Source organism: Mus musculus, chromosome 18, assembly GCF_000001635.26.
Source record: "Mus musculus strain C57BL/6J chromosome 18, GRCm38.p6 C57BL/6J".
In the NCBI taxonomy this organism is placed as follows: Eukaryota; Metazoa; Chordata; class Mammalia; order Rodentia; family Muridae; genus Mus; species Mus musculus.
The window spans coordinates 35,598,610-35,617,389 of NC_000084.6; the positions used below are offsets into that span (position 1 = coordinate 35,598,610).

General features: G+C 41.2%; 2 protein-coding genes across 13 annotated transcripts in view; one reads left to right on the forward strand and one right to left on the reverse strand.

Annotated features, from left to right (window-relative positions):
• Window positions 1-18,577, forward strand: Paip2 (polyadenylate-binding protein-interacting protein 2). 10 transcript variants are annotated; one of them, XM_017317973.2, is made up of 6 exons: window positions 1-150; window positions 1,436-1,508; window positions 10,129-10,210; window positions 12,262-12,425; window positions 14,714-14,893; window positions 17,590-18,544. In XM_017317973.2, the coding sequence occupies exons 4-6, from the start codon at window positions 12,288-12,290 to the stop codon at window positions 17,644-17,646; spliced, it is 375 nt and encodes a 124-aa protein (XP_017173462.1). In that variant the 5' UTR covers window positions 1-150; window positions 1,436-1,508; window positions 10,129-10,210; window positions 12,262-12,287; the 3' UTR covers window positions 17,647-18,544. The 10 variants fall into 10 exon arrangements, with proteins under 10 accessions (XP_017173462.1, NP_001344399.1, NP_001344401.1 ...); XM_017317972.2 differs by lacking the exon at window positions 1-150 and adding an exon at window positions 262-1,149; XM_030250581.1 differs by lacking the exons at window positions 1-150; window positions 10,129-10,210 and adding exons at window positions 262-689; window positions 10,984-11,064.
• The window catches only part of Slc23a1 (solute carrier family 23 (nucleobase transporters), member 1), a 25,622-nt gene continuing 12,456 nt past the window's right edge, over window positions 5,615-18,780 (reverse strand). The window contains exons 17-18 of one of the 3 annotated variants that reach the window (XR_003952504.1): window positions 6,269-6,305; window positions 5,615-5,820 (exon numbers count right to left, since the gene is read on the reverse strand). The gene's annotated coding sequence lies outside the window, so the exon portion shown is untranslated. Of the gene's footprint in view, window positions 5,821-6,268; window positions 6,306-15,994; window positions 17,079-18,780 lie in introns of those variants that run through there. The other 2 variants (NM_011397.4, XM_017317851.2) reach the window with 2 other exon arrangements.

The following is an 18,780-nucleotide window of genomic DNA, read 5'->3' on the forward strand; positions in this document are numbered from 1 at the left end:
TGAAGTCACTTCCGGGCAGGGGTGTTTGTTTGGACTGGAGAAGGGAGGCGGCGGGCAAAGCGCACGTCGAGCGGGGGAGCGGCGCTGCCTGTGGAGATCCGCGGAGGCCGACAGGATTCGTTGGCTACCGTCCCCGCTGCCGTGCACTGGGTGAGGGGTCCTGTCAGACGGACCGTTGTGAGGGCGTGACGACCCCAGCGGTCGAGAGGCCGCACTCGGAGAAGGCTAAAGGGGGTAAAAGGGCCGCCTAGGCTGTGGGCCTTCGAGTAGGCTTTGACCTCGGTTGTTCCTGGCCCATTTCTACGGAGTTTGAGGGATGAGCAGGCTCCATCTATCTCCGAAATGGCCGTCGTTCATTTTTCTCATTTCATTATGATTTCGATTGCACAGTCAGCCGTCTGTCCGGGTCTTTTGTGGCGCGCGAGTGTTGCCGGGATAGCACTTTCTTGCGTTCTTCAGTCAGTTGTTTCCCCCCTCCCCCCTGTTCTGTGCATTTTCCCCTGATCCCCGCTCCCCCCCACCTCCCCTTTGCCACTTGGGCAACAAAGCTCATTGTTTCTACCCACTCTGCGCTTGCGCGTCGCCACGCGCAGCCTCTACTGCTGCGCCTGCGCGTTTCTGCGGATGTTGGGTTTGGGGAGAAAAGGGACTGGCAGGCTGGCGGTGTCCCGGGGGAGCACTCTGTAACGGTCGAACGGCTTGTATCTTTTTCAACCTTTTCCATTTCTTCACCATTCCTTCCCCTTTATTTTAAGCTTTATCACGTCCTCCAGATAGGGTCCTTGTTCGGGGGCGCTGAAAACACACAAGCAAGGCTTTAGCTAGATAATAAGGCCCATTAATTCTTAGGATTTGATACTGGTCTTTTTACCCTTCGTTAATATATGCTTATTTTCCACCACTACTACCTCGGAGAAAGGAAAGAGGGGAGGATGGTAGGACTTCTGGTGAGGTTAATTTTTAAAAACGTTGCAGCAGCCTGAGATAATTTTCTAATGTGTGCTAAAAGGTTTGATTTATCTTACTTTACCTGACTTTGCAGCCCCAAACCCTACAACGAATTTGGTTTTCTGTTTTCTGACAACCTTTGACTCTCATTTCAGTGAACGTTCATTTTGCGTGTGCTGGCTGAGCGTTTCTTGTATCAAGGTAGCACGTTTTTCACTCGTTTCTTTGAGCAGTTGATAGGTGTTGGTTCATTAAGTAGCTCTGAAAATTCAGCTGTATGTTGTTTCAACTAGAAAAAAAGTCTATGCAAGGCCTTTAATGAGATCCAGTACTTATTGTTCTGTGTTTCTGGTTTGTGAATGATGGGATATTGAGAACACTCTTTTTGTTAGTTAATGACCTTGAACAAAACCATTACCACAAATATGTATCTCAAAGATAGGTAACTTTGAAAAAAAAATTATACCCTATTTATCTGTTTCTTTAGGGGATGGGGGGAATGGCGATTCACTGTAATGGTTAAAGGCTGTGCATATTGGTCCTTGAGAACTCAAACTGAGGTAGGTAATTTCTATCCTCTTTGGGACAGAGTAAGTTTATACCAGGATTTCCCTCCAGTAAGCAATAAATCTTATTCAGGCTTATCACTTTATAAGCTTAGATAGTGTTGTCTTCATTTTAATGGAAATTATACAATGTCTACTGCTTACAATTTTAATGGGTATTGTGGAAGATTGAAGGGAGTACAGCCACCTTTTGGACTTTCACATCTTTTTATAATTTATAAAGTATTTTCACATAACATCATGTGAACTGGAACAAGTTTTTTCTTACCTATTTTAAAGTTGAGAAAACAGGAACTTGACAGATTATTTGCAAGTATATGTCATTTAATAATGCTAGGCATTGTTCTAAGTACCTTTATAAATATTAATTAAACTATGTGTGGTGGCTGGATTCTGTGAAACTCAGCACTTCTGTGGTGAAATGTAATATGGTGGCAAACACCTTTGATCCTAGTATTCAGGAAGCAGAGACAGATCTCTGAGTTCAAGACCAACCATAGGTACATAGTGAGGTGGGGGGGTGGAACAGATACTTGAAATATGGCAAGCTCAACTAAAGGACTAGAAAAGTAATTTCTAGTTAAAATGACTTTAGAGTAGTGTTTTTGCTTTTGATTAAAATGATGAAGAATGGTGAGCCATCCTTCCTTTTACCAAATCGCCTTTAGAACATTAGAGATGAGTGTTATAAGCATTAGAGTTTTTAATTTTGTTTTGTTGTAGTGCAACAACTAACATGTCCAGCCCTTTGATAAATTGCTTCCTTAGTAGCTGGGCTTCTAGGGTCTTGTCGCCACACTGGCAGGTCCTAGCCTTTGGTTAGGATTATTCTTGTTTCACTCCTACAGGTATAAGACCTGTGATTTTTTTTTTTTTTTTAACTTGTACCTTCCTTTAGAGGCTTAATTGTTCTAAATGATTATCTGAGCTTGATTAAATCATGTTTATAATCCTAGCATTTAGGAGGTTGCGGCAGGAGAATTACCCCAAGTTTGAGGCCATCCTGAGTTACAGTGTGACTTTCTCAAAAAGAGTAAATACAGGAGGCAGAAGCAGGTGGGGTCTGTGAGTTTGAGACCAGGCTATTCTACATAGCAAGTTACAGATGAGCCAGGGAGACATTGTGGGCCTCTGTCTAAAAATAAGTAAACACCAGTGCTGCATTGCTGAAATCCCATCACTTGGGAGGCAGAGGCAGAGGTTCAAGAAGTTCAAGGCTGCTCTTGATTTACAAGATTCTGTTTGGTGAAAAAAGACTGAAGTTGTGGCTCAGCTGTTAAGAGTACTTTGCTCTTAACAGTCTTTTTTTTTTTAAAAGATACTTTTTAGGTTATGCCTCTGTGTGTGTGTGTGTGTGTGTGTGTGTGTTCGTGCATGTGCCTGCTACAAAGGTCAAAGTAGGATCCTGGAACCAGAGCTAACAATGGTTGTGAGCTACCATGTGAGTGCTAGGAACTGAAGCACTACAAGTGCTCTCAGCTGCTGAAGCACCTCTTCAGCCCTAGATACTTAAAATTATTACCCATTTTGCATGTGAAGAAGGTGAGACTCAGATTATATAACTTATTACACAACTAATAAGAATAAAACAGACTAATAATGATGAAACAGGTTTGTTGTTGTATAATCTTTTGAGCCAGGCTCACTATATAACCCTGGCTAGCCTGGATCTGCCTTTGTGTGCTAGGATCAAAGGCATACTCCATCCAGCACTGTCTACCTAGCCTGTAGCTACTTCTGCTTGCTTGCTTGCTCCCCCCCCTTTTTTTTTGAAAATAAGTCTTGGATATATACATAGTATATACTATGTATACTTGACTTTTTAAAAGATATTTTATGTATATGTATAATTATCTTATGTGTATGACTATGCTGTCTTCATCGGATCCCATTACAGATTGTTGTAGTTGCTGGGAATTGAACTCAGGACCTCTGGAAAAGCAGCCAGTGCTCTTAACTTATGAGCCATTTCTCCAGCCCGCACCCTCCCACCCCACTCCCCATCTCCCACCTAACCTTTTAAATTCCACATTCTCCCATTTCAGTCTCCCCAAAGTACTAAGGTAATTGGTGTGGTTCACCATGTCTGGCTCTTAGGACGCTCTTGTAGTTATATCCTTGTAGTGTCAAACATGATGACAGAAATTTAATGCTTCCCCAAAAGGACTAATGAAAATAGTTTTCTCTTGTGAATTTTGTTTTGATTTGAGACAAGGTCTTATTGCATATCCCAGGCTGGCCTAAAACTTAATATGGCCTCAAACTCAGGGCTTTTCTCCCTCAACTCCTTGAGTGCTAGAATAGGCATCACCTTGCTTGGTAGAATATTTATTTTATTTAACACCTGAAGAGACTGGTAGACTAATACATAAACTGTGCAGGCGGTTAGCGGGGGCTGGAGCTATGGCTCAGTGGTTAAGAACACTGACTGCTCTTCTGAAGGTCCTGAGTTCAAATCCCAGCAACCACATGGTGGCTCACAACCATCTGTAATGGGATCGGATGCCCTCTTCTGGTGTGTCTGAAGACAGCTACAGTGTACTCACATACATTAAATGAATAAATAAAAATAAGATCTGATGCTCTCTTCTGGTGCATCTGAAGACAGCAACAGTGTACTTAGGTATAATAATAAATAAATCTTTTTTTTAAAAAGTGCATGGGGGGCGAGGGGCATAGAGTGCACATAAAGCTAAGGAGTCACAGAAGAAAGGTTAATGCCTTTCAAGGCAAATTAATGAAACAGAAGATAATTCTATTTGAATTTTAGTGACAATTCTTAAGAGAGCTTACTAGTGGAGAAAGACAATAAAACCATATATTTTAAGTTTTAATAGAACTATAAAAGGACACTGCTGGAACATAGAATTTCAGGTAGGAACAAAGAGATCATAATCAAGTAACAATAAGCTCCTAACTTGTAGTGGTTGGCTGATTTCTAAGCAGTATTAATTGAAAAAAAATTAACAAAAGTCTAGTAAAATTTATAAATCTGGAGCTGGAGAGATGGCTCAGCTGTTAAGAGCATTGTCTGCTCTTCAGAGGTCCTGAGTGCAGTTCCCAGCAACCATATGGTGGCTCACAACCATCTGTAATGGGATCGGATGCCCTCTTCTGGTGTGTCTCGAGAGTGACAGTGTACTCACATAATGTGAATAAAAATCTTTAGGGCTGGGTGTGGTGGCGCACACCTTTAATCACAGCACTCAGGAGGCAGAGGCAGGCAAATTTCTGAGTTCCAGGCCAGCCTGGTCTACAAAGTGAGTTCCAGTACAGCCAGCCAGGGCTATACAGAGAAACCCTATCTCCAAAACAAACAAACAAAAAATTTTCTAAATCTAAATTTTAAAATACAGCCATCTTCTCTTCCCCTACCTCATGTAACACGGGAATAAGCTCTCTAAATCCCTGTTGGTTACTTGTTTTGTGGTGCTGGGGATTTAGAGCCCCGAAATAGGGAACCCTCTAACACTAGGCTATATTCCCAACCCAATGGACCTCCTCTTTCCTTTTTTCTTTATTTTTATTAAATAATAAAATTTCAAAACTTATGATAGCTGTTTCATCTTATGCAGACTAGCCTTGAACACATGCTATATCTGATCTTCCTGCTCTGCCTCTTTTTTGGGGGTGGGGGGGTGTTGAGACAGGGTTTCTCTGTATAGCCCTGGCTGTCCTGGAACTCAGAAATCCTCCTGCCTCTGCCTCCTGAGTGCTGGGATTAAAGGCGTGTGCCACCACGCCCAGCTACCGCTCTGCCTCTTGAGTAGCTAAGATTACAGGCATGAGGTACTTACAATGCCTGGCTATCTGTTCAGTATTCACAAGAGGGAAAAATTAATTTCCTGCAACAGTGAAGCCCTATTTCAATATAGATTATTGACTAGAAACACAAAAGTCTGAAAATTTGATTCAGACTAAAGTTCCTACTCAAATATGAATTCAACAGACATTTTTGAACATGCAGTTGTTTGAAAATATGTAAGTTCAGGCAATCTTTAGAAAAAATAATACTCTTAAATCTACGTTAGAACGAGGAGCTGGAGAGATAATTCTGGCTATCCTATAATGAGAAGAAAATAAAAAACAATCTACCTTCTAGGAGCCCTGCATCTTCAAGTCTTTTTTAGAAGTCCAGCTTCTCGTGGACTAGGAATGGATCCTGATTGCTGTTGGCAGTAATGATCCTGGCATCTTCTGTAGGAAGTGCTGCTCTTCCCTTGCTCCAAGGGCTATGTGAGTTGTTGCCAGGATTATGTCTCCAAAGAGGCATGCAGCAAGTGTAGTTTGTTGTGTTTCTCTGAGCCTACATATAAATAGAACAAGATATACAAATATCAGACTTTTTCTGTGTGCGCTTCTGTGACCCATTTCTTTTCTGTTAGATGTGAATGACAGTAAATTCATGTGCATTAAATTAATAGTAAAATTCAAATATATCAAATTAAGAGAAGATACTATAAGAAACAAGGATGAATGTCAAGCATGGTGAGGTTTGTAATGTCAGTTACTATGAAGGTCAGAAAGGAGAGGCTCTAGTTCACAGGCACCCTAATTTACAAAGACTTAAAGACCTAGAAATAGATGACTTGTGGTTTGGAGCACTCCTTAGTCTTGCAGAGGACCTGAGTTTAATTCCCAGCAGCTACATGATGGCTCCCAACTATCCTGTCTCCAATTCCAAAGGATCTGATGCCCTTTTCTGACCTCCACAGGCTCTGTAAGAGCTAGCAAGTCAATGGAAGAGTGCTTACCTAGCATAAATGAGGCCTTCAGTTTCATTCCCCAGTGCTACAAATAAAGGAAAATAAATGGTGAACAATGAACCTGGCAAAATAAAGATGGTAATATGAATTATTAAGTAGTCAAATTTTTGTTTCAAAGATACATACTAGGGCACGCGGGAGAACTGGCCCTGCCACTGGTCCACCCTGAGGTGCAGTCTGTACACAAACCCCAAACCCTTCTCCACCTTGGGCAGGCGGGAAAGGTAGTCCTGCCTCTTGCCAACTGCAGCATTGGATAAGCTAGCTGGGCCAGTGCTGGAGCTGGTGGGCTGACCAACTCAGCTAACATCCAGGCCCAGATCCAGGACTTTGAGTTAGGAGCTTTCATCTTCCCCATCTATGAACTGCTGGTGTTGGTCCTGCAGATCCAAAGTTGCAGGGTTTCCACAGAGCAACAACAGGATATAGGAGTCTATATTCCAATATCGATAGTGCAGCAGAAGCTGAGTGATTACTGTGAAGATTTGGAAGTAGACAAAGGGGTATATATACTATGTGACACACTACAACTTCAACAAGATGGTTTGGTGTGTGTGTGTGCTTATTTTGAGGGTAGGTTGCAAGAGCAGAAGACAGATAGGGAGTGACAGGGAGATGAGTGGGATTGGGGTACATGATGTGAAATTCACAAAGAATGAATAAAAAGTTAAAAACAAGGGGCTGGAGAGATGGCTCCAGTTAAGAGGATATACATCTCTTGCAGGCCACCAGAGTTGAGTTCTCAGCACTCATCAGGTGACTCACAATGCCTAAAAACTCCAGATCCAGGTGATTGCACTCTTCTGGCCTCTGTAGGCACCTGCACTTACACATGCACCTAATGAAAATACAAGAAAAAATCATGTATGCTAGCTGGTTGTGGTATTTGGGAGGCTGAGGCAGGAGGATCTTGAGATCAAGGGTAGCCTAGGTTATGTAAAGTAACCCTATCTAATTACTCTACTCTCAACAGAAGAACTGAGTGCATGCTTGGTAGTACAGGATTTACCTGGCTTGTGTTCTGATGCCCTGGGTGTAGTCCCCAGCACAAATAAAAGAAAAACAGTTTAACCCATAGGAAAATAACTAAGAAAATCATGGGTGAAATAATTTAATGGAATCTGAAAAGGTAAGAAAATTATACATGGAATTAGGATGGAAAATGTAAAATCAAACATCAGTCATCAAAAAGTTTTAAAAGGACTTCAAACAAACAGCTGGGCAGTGGTTGCAAACTCCTTTATTCCCCTACCACTTGAGAGGCAGAGGGAGGTGGATCTCTGAGAGTTTGAGGCCAGCCTGGTCTATGTATGGAGTTCCAAGACAGCTAGGACCACATAATGAGACTTTATCACCAGACAGTCAAATCCTCTATTTTTCTCCCTTAAATTTTGTTTCCAGACAGGTTTTCTCACTGTAGCTCTGACTGTCTTAGAACTTGTGTTTGTTTTGTTTTGGGAGATTCAAGGATTTTTCTTTGTAGTCCTCGATGTCCTGGAACTCAAAACCAGTCTGGGCTGGAGCTCACAGAGGCCCACTTGCCTCTACCTCCTGAGTGCTGGTATTAAAGGTGTGGGCCACACAAACCCTGTCTTTATTTTTTAAATTTATGTCTTGTGTGTAGGTGGGTATTCTGCCTTTAAGTATGCGTGTGCCACCGTATGTGTAGTGCCTAGGGAGTCAGAAGAGGGTATCTGGTCCCTGGGACTGGAGTTGTAATTGTGAGTTGCCCTGTGAGTGCTCAAACTAAAAAGACTTCCAGTGCTCGTAGCCACTGAGGCACATGGCCAACCCCGCCCTGGTTTTTTGGTTTTGTTTTTAAAGGAGATCTCACCAGGATGTATGGCTTTCTGACTATCCTAGACTGGCTGACAAACCCCAGGGATTTACCACCTCATTGCTGCCATGACAGCATATGCCACCACGTATGCCACCATGTTCGGCTTTTTATTTGGGTGCTGGGAGTGGAACTCAGGTCCTCATGCTCTCAATGACAATCACCTGGCTAGTTTTTTTGTTTGATTTTGGGATTTTGCTTATTTGAGTGAGGCTCTTGCTATATAACTGTGGCTGACCTGGCATTTGCTATGTAGCCCAGGCTGGCTATGAACTTATAGTAGCCCCTTGACTAAGCTTCCCAAGTGTTGAAATTATTATCTTGTTAGTTTTCAGTCAACGTCTCTAGAAGTGGTGGGACCTAGGAAAATGGAGTCAATAGAAGAGGCCAACTAAACTCTCATGCAATAGCCAGCTTTACTCAGAACCTCAGATGGGACCAAAATGTATGGGGGTTAAGAAAGCTCACCTGAGTAAGGTTCTCTTGAGTTGTTTATGCGATCACAAGAACAAGCCACGAATGTGTGAGTGTTCACATTGCATAAATTAATTTGTTTTCCCAGAAGCATATAAAGGATAGTTAAACATTTAATAATAGAATAACAGAGCCAGGCGTGGTGGCACACGCCTTTAATACCAGCACTTGGGAGGCAGGCAGATTTCTGAGTTCAAGGACAGCCAGGGCTACACAGAGAAACCCTGTCTCAAAAAACAACAACAAAAAAGCCAGAATAACAGAAACAAACAATAATGAATAATCTGAAGTAAATTCACTATCCTACACCTAGGCAGAGCATGAAATATTTTCCAAGAACAGTTCCAAGTTCTAAAGAAACTGAGGTCACAGGCTCTTGTTTTCTTGAAGTATGCTCCCAAGCACTTAGAATTGTCATCTGACTCCATCCCTGGGCATGTGGAGTCATACACTTCGTGTTCTTAAGTATAGATAACTTCTAGGAGATAGAATTGCTGGACCAATGATAGTCATTGTTTAGACTACTAAGGGCCTGCCTTAATGTTTTACAGAGCAGTTGGTGACATATTACTTTCCCACCCTCGATGAGTGAGGTTCTGGTTTCTCTACATTCTTATTTAGACTTACTGTAACTCTCCTAGAGGGTGTGGCCTGGTGTCTTACTGTGACTTTGGTTTGTATTTCTCGAATGGATCTTAGATTTACTGCTGCTTGTAGGCTTTTTTTTTTTTTAAATAAAGAATTGTGTAGCTCTGGTAGGCCTCGACTCAGCAGAGGAAATCTCTTCCTTTGTTTCCTTAGTTCTGGAGTTAAGGTGTGAGCTTTGTGAACCATCTGTGTGTTTTATATATCGGTCTATCTTTATTCAAATCCTTTGCCTATTTGTATTTGATGGGGGTTAAAATATATTTTAATGAAATGTCCATCTGTCTCTCCCCTGCACCATGGTACTTGAGAATGAACACAGGGCCTCATACCACCACCACCACCCACCTACCCCTGCCAAGACAGAGTAGCCCTGGCTGTCCTGGAACTCATTCTGTAGACCAGGGTGAACTCAAACTCAGAGATCTTCCAGCCTCTGCCTTCCAAGTGCTAGGGTTAAAGGTGTGCACTACCACCTGAGTGCTCTGCCACTGAGTATCCTCAACCAGCCCAAAAGGGTGTAAGACAGCATCCCACATAGTCAGGCCTCAACCTCTCCAGTGCTGGGATGGATCATAAGTGTGTGACACCATGTCTATGTGACATGTTCTCATCTTGGAAATCTTTGTTGCAGCTTCAGGATTTTGATTCTTTTTAATTTTGTTTTCATTCTTGGAATATTCTTGTGATTGTGTGTGCTTTTTCTAATCCAAACATCTTTCTAGTATCCTTTTTCAAATGTGCTGTCTTTGTACTTTCTATTCAGTGAACAATATATTTCATAAGGTTGCTGTAGATCCCCAGCATCTCTTTTCATAATTTTTGGTATATGGAGGTGAATACTCTTTCTAGAATTTTTTGAGACTGAGTCTCACTGTGCCTCCCTGACTAGCCTGGAGCTGCTGTATAGACCAAACTGGCCTCCAAGTCACAGAAATCCACCTGCCTCTGCTTCCTGAGAGCTGGAAGTAAAGGTATGTACTACAATGCTGGGCTAGAACTCTTCTTGATTTGGTAAACTTATGGCAAACCTAATCTGTATCTACAATAAAGCCCGTAGCGTTGTCAGACTGTCTCTGTCCCATACCCTTTGAATTGCTAAGTGCCTAACAATTGTTTTTATTAAAGTCAACATAAACTAATGTCCAACTGATCTTCTTTGCCCATTTTTAAATTGGGTTGTCTTTTTTTTTTTTTTTTTTTTTTTTTCTTTCCCTGAGACTGGATTTCCCTGGCTGTCCTGAAACACTCTATAGACCAGGCTGGTTCAAACTCGGAAATCCACCTGGCTCTGCCTCCCAAATGCTAGGATTAAAGGCCTATGCCACCACCATCTGGCACCTTTTTTTGCAATTTCAAACTTAACTAGTAAGATAGTAAAGAATCTGAAAGTCAATGTTTTAATTTTTAGCATTAGACTCTTCATCCAGAGTGTTGGAATTAAACACTTGTACCACCAACCTGGCTAGCCTAATTTTTATAGGTAATTATGTTACTTTAAGTTATTTACTGTTGTAGATTGTGAGAAACTATCAAATGTGAGCAAATGACTGTGTTGTCTTTGGAATAAAGGAACTACTGACAGACCTTAAGCCCTAAGCATGTTAGTAAGCATACTTAGGTATTAAATGTTATAGTTAACACTAATTATAATGCACATAATACCACCTCTAGTCTCAACTAAAGTCAGAAGGCTAGTATATTTGCCAAATTCTAATTGAGAGTGTACATTTATTAAATTTTCTAGGGTGTATGACAGCATACATCACAGTGTGCGAGTGGAAGTCAGAGGACAGCCAGGACAGTCCAAAAGCCTTTCTGGCCTGAAGTATGTTATATAGTGATGCTTCCTCAACTAAATGGAAAACAACCCACTCAGGAAAATCATCCTCTGATCTCTATATACACGTGCCTGCACTCAAGCAAAACAAAACCCCCTCCCCACACCCCCCCCTCCACAAACAGTGTTTCTCTTTGCAGCCCTAACTGTCCTGAAACTCATTCTGTAGACCAGGCTAGCTTCGAATTCAGAGATATGCCTGCTTCTGCCTCCTAAGTGCTGGGATTAAAAGCCTACACCACTACCACCAGACTTTCAAACATAAAATTCATGAGTTTGTTTTAGTTCTGGGCCATAACTGAAATCAAGTTTTTTGTTGTTTTGTTTGGTTTGGTTTTTTTGTTTTGTTTTGTTTTTTCTAGACAGGGTTTCTCTGTATAGCCTCAGCTGTCCTGGAACTCACTTTGTAGACCAGACTGGCCTCGAACTCAGAAATCCTCCTTCCTCTGCCTCCCGAGTGCCAGAATTAAAGGCGTGTGCCACAAATGCCTGGCTTGAAATCAAGTTTTAAAGAATTTTCTGGCTAGGCATAGTGGCACACACCTTTAATCCCAACACTTGGAGGCAGAGGCAGGTGGATCTCTTATGTTTAAGGACAGCCTAGTCTACATAGTTCCAGGGAAACCAGAGAGCTACATAGTGATATTGTATATCAAAAAACCAAAAATGAAATTATTTTTAGTGTTGGGACCAAGAAGATGGCTCAGTGGATTAGGGCATTTGCCTGCAAACCTTACTGAGTTTGAGTCCCACATAGTCCCACAAAGAAAGCACCAACTTGGATAGATTGTTTACTAGTTTCCACACAACATCCCATACGTCTATATCTCAAACCTGATATATGTAATACTTTTTCTTTTTGTTGAAACAGGGTCACACTATATTGCACTAGCTGTGCTTGAACTCCATATGTAGGCCAGGCTGGCCTAGAATTCACAGATATCTATTCACCTGCCTCTGCTTCTGAGAACTGACACAAACAGTAGTGGCAACCAGACCTCTGGCTCTCATACATGTCCATGTCCTCACACAAACACTAAAATTATCCTACATCTATACCTCAAATTTAGCCCTCAGCTATTTCTTAAAGTCGCTTTGGAAAAAGAAAGAATCTTTCCAACTAATGTGCCTCTAACACCTGACGGTTAACAAGTGTGCTCATTAAGATTGTATTCTACTTTAAAGGTTAAAAACGACAACGAGCACCAACCATGAAAGATCCAAGTCGCAGCAGTACTAGCCCAAGCATCATCAATGACGATGTGATTATTAACGGTCATTCTCATGAAGAGGATAATCCATTTGCAGAGTACATGTGGATGGAAAATGAAGAGGAATTCAACAGACAAGTTAGTTCTGTATACAGACATGTTTCTTTTCATGGCTTTATATCTCAAATATGTACTTGGCACTGAACTGTGTGTCCTTTATGTGCACTAAGGATTTATGTGCTACCACTCCTATTTTATTTGGCTGCTAATTACTGCCAGGCTAAACTGCTCATTGAAATTACTTGGGCAGCTTGTTTCAGGGTCCCACCCTAAAGATTGATTCAGAAGAGTAGGGTGGAGCCTGGGAAACTGAAAAGAGCTCCCAGATAGTTTCAGTTTGGAAACCAGTGTTTGAACCAATCACATCTCTATTACAATCCAAATCCAAAAATATTTAGGAAACTAGGACAGACAGACCACAGATGTCCTGGTTCAAAATTATCTGCTTTTCACTAGAGCCTCAACCTTTTTTGTTGGGGGGGGGTGTTTATTAAGATTTATTTATTTTATTTATATGAGTACACTGTAGCTGTCTTCAGACACACAGAAGAGGGCTTCGGGTCCCCATTATAGATGGTTGTGAGCCACCATGTGGTTGCTGGGAATTGAACTTAGGACCTCTGAAAGAGCAGTGAGTGCTCTTAACCACTGAGCCATCTCTCCAGCCTCATTAAGCCTCAGTCCTAATCAGCCTGAAAAATCGGCTACTGCCCCACTGTAGAGAGCTCTGATAAATTGATAGATGTCATCTTTTATTCCCATGTTTCTACTGTCAATCATTTTCTCATTCCCAATCCTGATCATGCTTTTTGCGGTTAGTAGTTAGCCCAACTTCTCTGCATCCCTTAATGGACATTCCAGAGTAAAACAGTTCAGTCTTGTTTCTGTGAGAGTCAATTGAAGGTGGGGTCTTTTGGAGGAGGGGTTGTTATTACATTAGAAAAAGTTATTTTGTTGTTTATTTTTAAGGCAGGATATCTCACCCTGTAGCCCAGACTGAATAGAATACATTATATAGACTAGTCTGGCCTGGGACACATGGAGAACACCTGGCAGTCGCTGCCTCTACCTCCCAAATGCTAGAATTAAAGGCATGAGCTATTAAGCCTGAGTTTTAGATTGTTTTTATTATTTATGTGTGTGCAAGTTCCCACAAAGGCCAGTAGAGGGCATTGGGTCACCTAGAGCTGGAATGAGAGGTAATCCGTGAGCTGCCCAGTGTGGGTGTAGCTCTGCATTAACAGCAAGCACTCTTTACTATTGAGCCCTTTCTTCAACCTCTTTAGGGGGATGTGGGTGTGTGGATGTCTGTCATCTGTCTTGTCTGTCTGTCTTTGCTTTGAGAGTTGACCATGTCTCCATCATACTGAAATCAGTTGAGGGGTTTTGAGCTGTTTTTAATCTCTACTTTTTAGAGATTTTCTTAGTCTTTATGGAGGTTGGATTGAGGCCTGGATATTTTAAGACTTCATGGGTAATTCTGAAAAATTCCTCAAAGAAATCATCCATTACTTTTTACTTTGCTACTCTCAATAGAGAAAACCGTCTGTAGAGACAAGTAGAGACTTGGAATAGCCCTAAACAGATGTTGCTAGGTTTTTATGGTAGTTCTGGGCTTTTTTTTCCTGTAGTACAGAGGCAGGGAGAAGAGTTTTTAGGCTTTACATTTTGTTGTTAGGAGATCAGACCCAAGACTTCCTGCATCAGTGAGAACTGTATCAATGAGTCACACTCCCGGCTCAGACATGGGGTTTATGTGGATGTGAGCGCCACACATTTCAGCCTCCAGAGTCCTGGGGTTACAGCTGTGCCTGGCTGTTAAAGAGAACATTTGAGGAGGCTGGAGAGATGGCTCAGTGGTTAAGAGCACCGACTGCTTTTCCGAAGGTCCTGAGTTCAAATCCCAGCAACCACATGGTGGCTCACAACCATCTGTAATGAGATCTGATGCCCTCTTCTGGTGTGTCTGAAGACAGCTACAGTGTGCTTAGATATAATAATAAATAAATCTTAAAAAAAAAAGAGAGAGAGAGAACATTTGAGAGACAAACTCATCAGACTGTGTCACCGGCTGCCCTAGAATTTGTGGTAATCATTTTATCTTATTCTTCAAGTGTGGAGATGATGGTTTTAAACCACACAGCCAGGCACGTTACGGTTTAATTTGGTTCTGTTCTGCTAAGACAGAGTCTCACTGTATAGCCTTGGCTGGCCTTAGACTTTCAGATACCTCCTGCCTGCCTCCTGGGTTTTGGGATTAAAGGCATGCACTACCTTACCTGGCCCTTACATTATGATTTCAGATGGCATAGTTTAAGATATTTTAAGCCGTATGCTATAATAAACCTCTTTTGTTATAAATCTAGATAGAAGAGGAGTTGTGGGAAGAAGAATTTATTGAACGCTGTTTCCAAGAAATGCTGGAAGAGGAAGAAGAACATGAATGGTTTATTCCAGCTCGAGATCTCCCACAAACTATGGACCAAATCCAAGACCAGTTTAATGACCTTGTTATCAGTGATGGCTCTTCTCTGGAAGATCTTGTGGTAAAAAGCCATTTCTCATCTTTTTCTTTTTTTAGACCCTACCTCATCTCCCTTAAGTGAAAAATCAACCTGCTTTCTCTTTAAGATGTTTTAGAGCTGGGCGTGGTGGCGCACGCCTTTAATCCCAGCACTTGGGAGGCAGAGGCAGGTGGATTTCTGAGTTCAAGGCCAGCCTGGTCTACAAAGTGAGTGCCAGGACAGCCAGGGCTACACAGAGAAACCCTGTCTCAAAAAAAAGAAAAATCTAAGATCTCCTGATTGAGTTTCTTTGAGATACATTTATAAGCTCTTGGCAGAAAAAGAATATAAACCTAGGTTCATATTCTTATTTCTCAGTCTTGTCACTGGTAATGTGCTTGTAATAAAATTTTACATCATTGCTAATGTAGAACTTGAGGAGCCCTTTTTTTTATTTTAAGATTTATTTATTTTATGTATATGAGTACATTGTAGATGTCTTCAGACACACCAGAAGAGGGCATCAGATTCAGTTACAGATGGTTGTGAGCCACCATGTGGTTACTGAGATTTGAACTCAGGACCTCTGGAAGAGCAGTTGGTGCTTTTAACCATTGAGCCATCTCTCCAGCCCCAGGGAATCTTTTTACTAAAATTAAGATAAAAGATTTTTTTTGCTTGATGTAGTTGGTGGGTAGTTGAAACAGAGTTTCACTCTAGTTCAAACCTGCAACTCAATGCCTTGATTAGCCTCAATCATGAGCAATCCTCTTCCCCACACTGCTGAGACCTAGAATTCGTAGCTTCTGTTTATTATGGATTAGTTTACTAAGCTGTTCATCATAATCACCTAAACTTGAATACTCAGTTTAAGCATCCCAAAGTATACTTTACAGTTCTCCTCCACATCAAGCTTTTGAAAAACATTCTGCTGCTAAAAAACAATACAGAAAACACCAGAATCCACATTGTGGCAGACCCTTTGCAGTAAATGACTGTGACTGAACTGAATAGGTGTCTGATCTGGTCTCTTGGGACATATTTGCCTACTGCTACTTTAGTCATTTCACATACTACTAGTGCTTTGAATAAAGGCTTAATGTATAGACTAGATTTGCATAAATCCATAACACAGAAACTGAATTGCTTGACTCAAACTTTTCGAGATTACTTTAATTCATTTTTAGACTTCTCTAGTTTCCAGAAGATTACATATTCAAGAATTCTGCCCTTTTTTTGTTTTTGATTGTTTTTATTTTTATTTTTTTATTTTTTTTAAAGATTTATTTATTTATTATATGTAAGTACACCCACCGTAGCTGTCCTCAGACACACCAGACGAGGGCATCAGATCTCATTTCGGGTGGTTGTGAGTCACCATGTGGTTGCTGGGATTTGAACTCTGGACCTTCGGAAGAGCAGTCGGGTGCTCTTACCCACTGAGCCATCTCACCAGCCCTGTTTTTATTTTTTTAACAATTAAACCATGCTTGCTTTTCTTACTTTTTGGTTTTTTTGAGACAGGATTTCTCTGTGTAGCCCTGGCTGTCCTGGAACTCACTCTGTAGACCAGGATGGCCTCAAACTCAGAAATCCACCTGCCTCTGCCTCTGCCTCCACAGAGTGCCAGGAGCCACCACTGCCCGGCACTTTTTCTTTCTTTTAAGGGTTTTTATTTCTGTATATTTAATGTTGAAGGTCAAGCCCAGGCCTAGAACATTCTAAATAGACATTTTAATCACTGAGCTAGTCTGAAAGTATAGATTTATTTCCCCTATGTGAAGGGAGAACACTTATCTAAACTTTTTTAAATTATTGGTCCAGTATGTCATTTAATATTATGTTTTGGTCTTAAAATACATGGCATTGGAATTCAGGGGTGTGTTTGTTTGTTTGGTTTGGTTTTGGTTTTTTGTTTTTTAATCTTCCTGTCTTCATCTACCCCTGGAATATCTCCAGGTTTCTTTTTTATCAACACTCAGCATAGAGGATCTTCAGTTCTTCTTCTTTATATTGACTTCATGTTTAGGGAAGTGGAAATGAGACAGAGGAATGCAGTCCAGGTCTCTTAGAGTACTTGGAGACTTGGGCTGACATGGAAACAGAGTCACAGAGAGGGTGATCTGTTCAAGCTTCCATGGGAATTTTGAATAGGTAGAGCTGAGATCTCCAACTCAGGTCTTCTGTCTCCTATGTAGTTTTCTTTTCCTGTTACACACAGTGCCTCCTATGGGAATTAGAAAACAGCAGTTGTAGAGAGATAACCCCCAAGTTTTCAGTGAAAATCTTAAATAAAATTCCCTAATAGCCAACAATGCCCCAGTTAATCAGACTGAGAACATGTATTTAACATGTTTGGAAGTATTTTCAGAGCATCAGGCACACTTGGAAAAAGAAAATACCTTATTTCATGCTATTTCTTATAGCTTAAGTGAGGTTAGTGCGTTTCTTGTTATACTTAATAGGATGTAGAGGCTAGGAGGTGCAGACCTTCAGTCCCAGCACTTAGGAGGCACATTGGCTGGTGGGTCTCCGTGAGTTTGTGGCCAGCCAGATGACATTCTTTCTCTGCCATGAGTTTGGGGGTAGGAAGAACCTTAGATAGAGTTCAACCTTTTGTATTTTTCTGGGAGATAATTTTTACATAAAGGTCTAGGTTGAATACTTCTGAGAAATCACAGTCATCTGTAATGAACTTGCTTTTTCTTTTCTTTTTCTTTTAATATATGATTTTTCAGGTCAAGAGCAATCTGAATCCCAATGCAAAGGAGTTTGTTCCTGGGGTGAAGTACTGACATGTCTGAGCAGCCGGCCGCTTTTGGTGGATGTAGCACAGTTTCCACACTGGGAAGGCAGTGTTAGAAGACTCCATTGTAAAAGCTCTCGTCACTGTGTTACACTTACGCATTGCCAAAGTTTTTGTTAGTCTTGCATGCTTAATAAAAGTGCTGAGACTGTTACTAAGTAAGGAGCTGTCACACAATTACTGAAAGTAGAATTGGCCACGTGGCTTAATGTAAAGACAGCAATGGGAGAAGCACCAGTCAACTGTGACAAAGAACCAAATTAAATCACCTCCAAATCTCATTGAATTGTCTGTCTTTGAGGCTAAACTGGTCCCTTAAGGGTTAGTTGACACGTTTTAATGTCTACACTTTGTATAAATTTAAATTAGGTTCTGATTGTTAAACAGATTTCTCAGTTGCATTTGTCCATCAAAAATAACCTCTTCTGGAGAAAATCTGTTAAATTTTGAAGTAAGTAATTTCACAAGAATGTCTTTGAGGTTACAAGGTGATGGTCAGATAGGAGCTAGTCTGGCTTTTGCCTGGTGTATTATCATGTTAGGAATACTGAGTTCTCCCAGTGTTAATCTTGAGGAAATACAGTTTGAGGCTTGCATCTTCTGAAGATTGATTGCATCATCGCCATCATGTGTGAAGTCTAACACAGGACCCACACCAGCCCATAATCCAACTGAAGCACTCAAAAGACGGTAGCATGACTCTGGTGCTCTTCCTTGCTTTGTTAACCATCATGACTATAGTCTGCAGCACAACTTTTCTTTTAACAAAGCTAGAACAGTTTTGGCTTCTTAAACTTCATATTTGAGTAGGTTAAGCTGCCATACGTGTTCAGTGTGAATAGTGTTTAAGTTGAAAATATTGTAAAAAAATTATATTTTTTCAAAAATATTTAAAAAAAAATAAATGATAGTAGAACCGAGCTGGTGCTTGTGTTATTGGTGCAGACAACAGACTCCAGCGTTGGTGCTCGCCTAGTGTGGGCACTGGGCAGCCCTGTGTGTGAGGTGTGCTGACAGGAAGGTGTACTCCAGTCCACAGTAGCCAAGCAGGTGTCTGTCAAGTGTTTGACTTGCCCTTGCCCAAGACTGCACTGTCAGCAATCTTAGCCAGCCATGGTAGAAA